The sequence below is a fragment of the Anarrhichthys ocellatus genome, unplaced genomic scaffold (genome assembly GCF_004355925.1).
Source record: "Anarrhichthys ocellatus isolate YVR2014 unplaced genomic scaffold, GSC_Weel_1.0 scaffold101, whole genome shotgun sequence".
NCBI lineage: Eukaryota > Metazoa > Chordata > Actinopteri > Perciformes > Anarhichadidae > Anarrhichthys > Anarrhichthys ocellatus.
The window spans coordinates 89,883-99,080 of NW_022280131.1; the positions used below are offsets into that span (position 1 = coordinate 89,883).

Consider the following 9,198-nt stretch of genomic DNA (forward strand, 5'->3'; position numbering starts at 1 on the left):
GTCGAACAGTGACCACATGTTTTCTTTTGGGTGCCATGATTTTGTTTGGATTCCTTTTTAGATTGCCTATTTGTGGTCACTGAGCATTAACTTGGTTAGTATCTGTTTCTGCTTTCTATCGCATTCAGTCTCTCTCTTTAGGTTTCCTCCCTCTCTTTTTATCTCTCATACACACACACACACACACACACACACACGCATATGTTACAGTCCCTGTCAAAGCTGCTACACCAGTTGAACAGATCTCTCAGCAGCACAACACAACCCTGGAACTTGACACACCCATCCTTCTCTTTCTCTTTCTCTCTGTCTCTTTCTCAGGTCATCATGAGCTGAATAGACATCTGAACTACCGGACTGCACAGGAGAGAGACAGAAGAAAAGGAGAAAACTTCACCAAGGTGTTGAGAAGAAGAGCATTTGAACAGGTACTAATGTCAGTAACAACAGCACCCTTTGATGAGCTTTCCTGTAATGACTTTTAACAAGTTCTCTGCCTGTGTCGTGTTAGTCAAACCTGCTCGTGTTGTGTAGTCACAGCACTGTGTAAAAACCTGCAGCAAAAACTGGAGGTTTGAATTCAAAGTTACAACAGACATGTTCTTTAACAATGGGGGAAAAAATGTTATCAGTGTCATTTCTGAAATCATGTTTATTTTTTTTTTCTGTAAATGTAGCATTTGCATTTTCAGGACTCAATCTATCGCCAAATCTATCGCCCTTACTGGAATACTTCCTGAACACCTGAGTCCTGTGCCAACCCTCAGTGAGATCATCAGATTTGATTGAGTCATCAGCATTCTTTATAATTTGTGGCAGCTAACCACACACTGACAGAGGAGCTGTGTTTGCAGATTGACCCACAATCAAGCAACAGAGTGAACACATTCTGCATTTCAGCAGGCTGAAAGTTGGACTGAATTGTTTATGTTAAGACTATTACGCTTACAATTTTCCTGACATTAGCGTTACTGTAAATGACAAGGAGTGGAAGATGCAAGTAACAAAATGCAAGAACCATAACGTGTAGCCAAGATACAGTATTTGCTCTAACATGTGAATCCATTACCCACATACTTTAATGTACTGCTGGCCGAGGGCTGTGTTTCATAGTTTCATGATAAATTATATCTTAGGCAACTGTGTTCTTCCAAGTAGGACACACCAGTGAATGAAGATGAATCTGTCTTTGTTCCCCCTGTGCGGCTGATTGGGTGACAGTGCAGTCTCTTAGATTTTAACTGAAACAACCAGATATGTGTATCCAGCTGTTTCACAACAATTCACAACTTCATTCATGAGACTCTCCTCAAGGTCCTTAATGACCCGAGTGTCATTTCAGGGGTTGAATCACTGAAACCACAACAATATATCCAGCAGTCATGTGGACTCCTCAGCTAGTCCGCTGCCTTTAACTGATTAAATCTACGTATTCTGAGGCAAACTGCTGTTCGATTTGGACCCCAAAAAATCCTAAATCCACTTCAATATGTGTATTTTTTTAAAATATATGATGGCTAAATACCCACAAATAAAACAAACTGCTTGGGGACTTAGCAATGTTGTACTGAGCAACACATAAGCACAAAACATAAATAAAAGAGGTCTTCACGCTAGATTTTGACCCTCAAGATCAGATCATCTTGGAATAATCTCCAGTAATCAGGGCAGGTGCTGGCTTTGCCAGTTAGTGTGTTTCCTCCCAGTTTTCGACTTCCCTTAGATGTACTCTGTGTTTTGGCATAACACTTCCATGAAGTCGAAAAGAAGCAGATTTAGAAAAAAATGGCCAAAATCAAAAGCGCAGAGGCACTGATATCCTGCCTCTCTTTAGTTCCTACTATGGGACAAGCTCCAAAAATGCAGGATCCTACATTTCCCATAAGGCAACAAAAAACTTTCTCCATTTGACCCCTCCTGCCTGGTTAACACCCATGTCTTCAAACTGCTTGGAACCATTTGTTGTCTCCAAGCGTAGACTGAAAGAATGCTTACAAGTTTTTTTCGAAGCCACCTAAGACATTATTGTTTTAAAAGGTAAAGCACTTTCCATGACAAGTAGACTGACCTTTAATGTCAGTTTAAAGTGCCCCAAAGTAGATGTACTCATTGACAATGTTTCGTAATTGTTTTGGGATAATCTCAGGAATCAGCCAATGATTTCTTTCTCTCTATGTGTTTGTCTGCTGCTTCTCAGTATGGGCTCTGGACAGAGCAGTGACACACTCCACTGCAACCGCTACCTGAACGGAAATGGTCCTCCACCACTGGAACAACAAGGTACATATAAACCGATTCTATGTGTCTGTCACGCTTTCCATGCTTAGCTTCTACTCACTTCTGGATCATTTGACTAAATCTGGCCTGCTGTCTGTGCAGCCAAGGAAGGATTGAATGGGATGTATAGAGCACTGAGTGGCTGCCAGCCAGAGGGCCAAATGACCTGGGTGATCCTCCACAGAGACCTACCAGGATTCCCTGATGACAACACCCTGCAGATGAACTACATATTCCCAGATGGAATACAGACAGTAAGCTTGTAAATCTATTTAAATCTAAATCTACTATGTATCTAATTATTGGCTGGCTAACAGTTTGTGTGCATATGCAGAATCCCTGGAAGTCTGTGGAAATCACAGTTAAGATGAGGCTAGGATCATTTTTCAAGAATTTCCTTCAGGATTAATAAAGTTTTATCTTATCTTATCTATTTTATAGTATTAATCTTAGGAAAACAACTTTTTTGCATGACAGAAAACAATGACAACAAGTATGCAAAGTATACCATTTTAATTCTTTACAATCAACAATAGGTTCAGTAACCAGCTTGAATTATGATACATCATGAACCTAATTGCATCACATCCCTTAGACGATACAACACCGTAATGCAAAGTAACAAGAAGAGAACAAAACAAAATCACAAACAACAGGAGCTCAGACTAGAGCCACAAAAGAAGTTGATGATCCGGTTAGTTTGGTTGGCAGAGCTAAGGGAGGATGGGAACTGTTAAACACTGAAGCAGCACAGAGTCCATGCTGCAGGAGGATATTTGTTTGGGATATCTGAGGTTACATCCAAACTAACATGCTTTCATTTTAGAAATGATTTCCGTCCATACTAACGCGCCTGAAAACAAATATCACATGACTATTCACGTACACTGGGCATGCAAGTGCCGGTGTAGACAGGAATAGATTGGTTACTTAGTGACAGAAAATACAACAGAGTATCATTGTACTCTTTAATAATTAAAGGTTGTGCTTGATACAAGCACTCAAATATTTTCAAACAGTGAAAACAAGTTTTACTTTTCAGACTTAGTTACAACGCTGCAGGTCTTGCTCTATCTCTCTCACCACATCAAATTTACTTCAAAATGAACAAGTACAAATCAAAGTTTACTAGATTATGGGTCAATAACTTTGGTCAACACGTGTCTCTCTCTCTCTCGTTTCCTTGGTTTGATTGTTGTCTACGTCATTGTTTTCAAAGGTCCACGTTTCTGCCTGTCCACACTACAATACAACACTGGAGTTGTCAAACTAACACAGTATCGGTAGTGTTTTTCAAATGCCTCCGTTTCGGGGGTTTTCAAACACCGGAGTAGTGTTGACGCTAGGCGTAAACGTAGCAAAAGATGCGTTTTAAAACAGAAATGTAGGAGTGTGGATATAGCCACAGTGTTGAAACTACTCATTATATTTGAAATATATGGTCAAGATAATATATTTTTGCATTTATGCATGTATTCATTTCATTAAAAAAACAAGATTACCCAACTATGTGCATTATTGCTACTACTGCTGCTGTAATTGCTTCAGATTCCTCTACAAGCTAACCCTGCTACAAGCCTATTCCTCTACTGTTGATAGTAATGTAAGAATGTTTTCTCTAGCATTCTCCTTATCACTGTCTCTTTTTAATGCTAGATATCTGGGATCGTAGAACAGTTTTGCACATTCCCTTAGTTGTCATTTTTACAGGATCTGCTGTGAAAACATTTCTGTGGTGGCGAGGAAGCGCTGACGTGCACATTTTATTACACGAAAGAGTTTGCTGCTGAAAATGCATATAGTTACAAGTTATGTATGCTACAGGGAAGACGAAAGGAGAAGCATTCGTCACAATGAATCACCTCATCTCTGCAGGTTGATTCTATCCAAAATGTCAGCACTTCATCATTTGATCCTATTAGTCCTATGCATTCTTTTTGAAAAGACTAAAAGAAATTTAAAGGACAATTTTGTCTGCAAAACCATCCAGACCAGTCTCATAAGTTTATAGCAACCAAAACCATTCTGCAATTATGTTCATATACAGGTATTTATATTTGCAATTTTACTGCTGCCAGGAATGACATTTTTCTCAAATAAAGGAGGTGATACTGATGTATCGGCAAAATATTTACTGCCAATGGCTTTTTTCTTTGTACTCCATGCTATATCTGCTCCTGAAAACTTGAGCATGACTAAAACTTGACTAAAACTAGCCTGCTATTTCCACACTTAAGGCACTTATACAAGCCAGGTGGTTTAAGGCTTAAGCATCAAAAACACATGGGTTAGTGAAGGTTTGTGTGAAACAAAGCGTTAGACCAGGGGTCACTAATAGGCGGACCGTGGTCCGGATCCAGACCCAGATGCCGTTGTATCCGGACCCTGGACCTAAAACCGTAATTGAGAATTACTTAATTTTGACGGAGTGCTTCTATTTTAACCGGCGCAGCTTTTCCAGCCTTTACGGCACCCGTTCAGCGGTGCAGGAAACACACCGACCAATTACATGCATTGTAAATCACATCACGTGATGCTGCTCAGCCAATCACATATGTGAATTTTGACAAGTTTCCGGACTCAAGTGATATTTACACACACGGGGGAGAGACGAGGAAAGAGAATGAAGAGTAGGAGAATTACGAGAGTCAGAAGTTATTTCACATGACGTTCTCCAAAAAGAGAAAAGTAGTCAGAGAGACCAGAGAGACCAGAGTCTTTAGCCAAGAATGAACAGACTCTTATCTTAATTCTTCCCACAGGCAGTTTAAAACCAGTATGTCTCATATGTTCTGAGACTGTGACGATAATTAAAAGCAGTGAATGAGTCACTGCTACGAGACAAAGCACAACTCTTTTTAGCAAACTTATCCACTGACATCTAAATGAAGTCACAGATAATAAACAATCTAAGAGCTCAATATGATCAGAATCCTAACACGCAATCACTGTCCACCAATGATGATAACAGAGAGAATAGAGCTGAGACAAGTGATTTTAATAACCACAGATAAAGTCCCTGAACACAACTTTCTCTTATTATAATATAATATTGTTGTCTTGATTGACATCACTTCACACCTGAATGAACTGAATTTAAAGCTGCAGGACAATTCAGTGAAATAAATTTTTCTAAAATGAATTACTTTATTTTAAAATGCACATTTTTGAAAAGCTTTCTGTTATGTCAGTTATTCTTTAATCCAGCCCTTATTTTACTTGAAATGAGAGAACATTTACTTATTATTAGAGTATGTATTATTTATAATTCATCCAGTTCAATTTGAAATCTGACAATAAATATTGCTGAAATATTATTCAATTGAACTTTCTTTATTTGATTTGACAGTCGGTTGTTGTCTACATACAGATGTTAATACAACTGTTGGCTAATTCAATACATATGGGACTAATTCATAGCGCACGTTAGACATTATTGTGATGTTCCAGACCTTTGCGTGAGCAAATTCTCTCTAAATGGACCTTGCTGAACTTTAATTGAATACCCTGGCATTAGACTGTTAACTGTGCATCTCTTCCTGCAGGAGAAACAACCTCACCCGGGCCAGCCTTATGCAGGACTGCGGCTCTGTGCTTACCTGCCTGACAACCGCGATGGAAGGAGGGTTCTAAAGCTTCTGGACAAGGCTTTCAACGAGCAGCTACTGTTTACAGTCACCACCAATAAAGATGGAGAGGACATGGTCACTACAGCTTCCATCCCCCTCAAAACACAACCAGACGGAGGCAGCGGAGTGTGAGTAAATACTACTACCATAGAAATAGAATAGGAGTAGAACAGACATTGAACTCTTTTCTGTGGTCATTTACAAAAAATGAACCAAAGAAAGTTGTCGCTCATCTGGCGATAGCAATGTGCTTTCCTACACTTTTACAGAGTGTGTGGATGAAGCATTAAGTAACCCAGTAACTCCTGCTCTCTACACTTCACCACAGTAAGTGTGAGACTTAATGTAAGTCAGTTTAGTTTACATGGAAGTTAGCCCGCTACAACCGTCACACTGGCAACTGTGCACATATAAATGGCCGTCGCTTTGACCATCCCGCTACATTGATTTGAATGGGAATGTCTCCTCTACTCCTATTTTATTTCTATGATTACAACTACAATCTTCACCTGTTGGCTAATGGGAACCACCTAAAGTTGCGTGATTAAAATGTGATATAAACTGAGACTTTGGATCAGTTACATTGCTTTTAAAAGTAACTTGTTACATTACAACTTTACTGCTATTAAAAAGTAACTAGTTGTGTTTCCTACTGAGAAAAGTAACTAGAGTACTAGTGTGTAACCAAAAATGAAAACCCCTTTGCGATTCTTTGTGCTAATTGCTTATATTGTCCAGAGGGAGCGTACTGTACGTGTCAGCGGCTAATGACTAAAAAAAAAGGAAAAGAGTAAAACCCACAGCGTCATGTTATTCAACTTAGTTATTTATTTTATTTTGCACTTGCACCTTTCATTTATGGGCTGTAATGTGTTACGCTACTCAATACAAGAAACAAAGTATGTTACTTTGTAACGTCATCAATACTGGTGTGGAGGACCGTAGGGGAGTAGAATAAACCTGTTTCCCTTTCTAAATGAGATGGTCTGCAAAGAGTGTTACCGTAAAAGAATAGTGTATCGGATTTATTGGTGGAAATGTAATATAATATTCACAATAGACAGATAGATATAGATATTAATCCCAAATTGGAAAATGATTGTGTTTCAGCAACATCTTATCCATGGCAACAGTAAATACACGGTAAATATACATATCAACACCTGTTCGTTCAGTGTCCTCCTCTCCACCACAACTTCAAAGGTGTCTGGTTTGCATCTAAATACGGAGTTGGCCTACTTCTTGTTTATTAAGTCTGTTGGTGTCACTGGCTCCAATGGTCCTCCCCCAGCAGATTACGGCAAAGTGCGCTGGCCACAGTAGACTGAACATCTTGCTGATCTTGCCAAGATCATCCATCTTATTGCCCAACTTTTTCTCATAGTAAGTGGGTTTTCCAATGCACACAGCAGCGATGCATTGGGAGTGGGTGTACATGATCTTTTGTGTATTCTAAATTGTTAGTAACAGTTGTCTGTGCACTTGAGCATCCGTTTGCTTTTCTAGTGAATGTGTAGTCAGTGCATACAGTTTCTTGTGGGCATGAGCAGCTGACGAGGAGAGGCTCTCAACAAGACTATCAAGTCTTGAGCAAAGTCTTGGCAAAGTTTAAATATTAACGTAATAAAATAATATTTTATTTGGCCTCTATTGCTGATCATTTCCCCAATAATGTTTGGCCAAAATGTGCGGGATAGAGGTATGATTATCTTTTTCTGCTTCCAAAGGGTGGCATCACCGAAAAATTCTGTGAACCATTATACAGTATACTATATGTAATAAAGTAATTGTTTCTGTGTCATTCGTGTTCTTTCAGGGACGGCTACCCAGATTCTGACTACCTGAAGACTGTTAGAAGGCTACTGAGGGATAAAGGCATTGAATAACATGCTACACACACTGCTGGATGGACAGATAAAGGCAGAGACTTCAAACAACAGTTCATGGCTAGAGAACATGTGCTATAGATGATAAATTAGAAAATGTCTTTTTTAAATATATAATCAATGGTTGTTGTTGTCAATATGTAATCTTGAGTGCAATCTGTGTATTATCACATTAGTGCAGTTCTTATTCTTGAAATATATTTATTGTAATATGTACTACAACCTTTGCTGGTGTCTTATGTCCTTGTATGAATCAATATATTGTGTCATTACAAAAATTACTTTTTCAACTCTGAATATGGAGTCACATTGTTGTATTTAAAAGGACAGTATAAATAGACGATATCCCTGTATGAGTGAGTTGAAAATGTAATTTATTTTTGAGCAGCACAGGGAACATTCTTAGCCCCAATTATTGTACAGACACATTAGTTAATGCAATTTGTTCTATAAGAGTTCATTAAATATGACAGATGCAAAGTTTTAGGTCATGGATTGGATGAAAGTCTCATGTTCTATTAAATGATTACTTGAGTAATACTAAAGCTATGTTGTATTTTTTCATATTTTTTTGTGATGGATCAAAATCAAAAAATAAATAACGAAGGTATGAAAATGAAGGTATGATATGAAGTCACATTGTCGGTTGCTGTTTGCAAACAGTATTCAAAATGTGCTCCTCCTCTCCGGCTCAACTAGCGATCGGGGGGGAGGGAGGGAGAGAGAGAAAGTACAGCAGTGGTTGAGCGAGGTAGAGAGTGAAAGAAAAGAGGCTCTGGTGTTAGTGAGGACCAAGCCGTGAATCAAAAGAACCAAAGGTCATTTTCAGATTGTTTCACAGCGGTTATATTCTAAAGCACAAATAAACAAATCCACATCTGGTGGAGATAATAATGCATCATATTTCATTCAAGAGAGTATAATCTGAATCTGAAATGTAGTAACTATAATATTTCTCTGTTAGGTAAATGTAGTACTACAATGTTTTCCTCTGAAGTAGAAGTATACAGTTGAGTTGCATGTTTTTTAAATACTTTTGGGGCCCTCTAAAGTTATTTCAGGGTACAATGAGTTAGAATATGAACATAATTCAATATTTTTCACATCTAAATATCATGGTAAATCTAAAGCTGCCCCTGGTGTTCTTCACTGGTGTTTCTGACCGTGAGTAGCTGCATCTTGGGAGTGTGCTACAACTATGTCATGTCAGGTGCGTTGCTGAGGACTCAAGGAAACGCAGTGTTGACTATGAAGTTGTTTGAATGAGCAGTTTTTGAGAAAGCTGTTACCTTGCAAGGTAGCTGGATTCTCTAATGTCACAAAACATCGTGAGAAACACAGGATCACGTATAACACGAAAATGGATTTTGTCAGGCTTCAAGTAATAAGTTTGTGTCCAGAAAGCC

At 38.7% G+C, this 9,198-nt stretch overlaps 1 protein-coding gene across 2 annotated transcripts; it reads left to right on the top strand.

Annotated features, from left to right (window-relative positions):
* The first annotated feature begins 209 nt into the window (after positions 1–209).
* On the top strand, positions 210–8,375 carry dtx3la (deltex E3 ubiquitin ligase 3L a). Of its 2 annotated transcripts, XM_031875980.1 has the most exons (5): positions 210–428; positions 2,198–2,280; positions 2,380–2,531; positions 5,823–6,034; positions 7,723–8,375. In XM_031875980.1, exons 2-5 carry the CDS (start codon positions 2,199–2,201, stop codon positions 7,790–7,792), a joined length of 516 nt encoding a protein of 171 aa, XP_031731840.1. In that variant the 5' UTR covers positions 210–428; position 2,198; the 3' UTR covers positions 7,793–8,375. The 2 variants fall into 2 exon arrangements, with proteins under 2 accessions (XP_031731840.1, XP_031731839.1); XM_031875979.1 differs by lacking the exon at positions 210–428 and having other exon boundaries at positions 436–2,280.
* The last annotated feature ends 823 nt before the right edge of the window (positions 8,376–9,198 follow it).

Coding starts and splice junctions, on each gene's coding strand:
- dtx3la (XM_031875979.1), top strand. CDS start 2,157: ATGATTTCTTTCTCTCTATGTGTTTGTCTGCTGCTTCTCAGTATGGGC. Junction 2,281..2,379: donor TCCACCACTGGAACAACAAG/GTACATATAAAC, acceptor CTGTCTGTGCAG/CCAAGGAAGGATTGAATGGG. Junction 6,035..7,722: donor CCAGACGGAGGCAGCGGAGT/GTGAGTAAATAC, acceptor GTGTTCTTTCAG/GGACGGCTACCCAGATTCTG.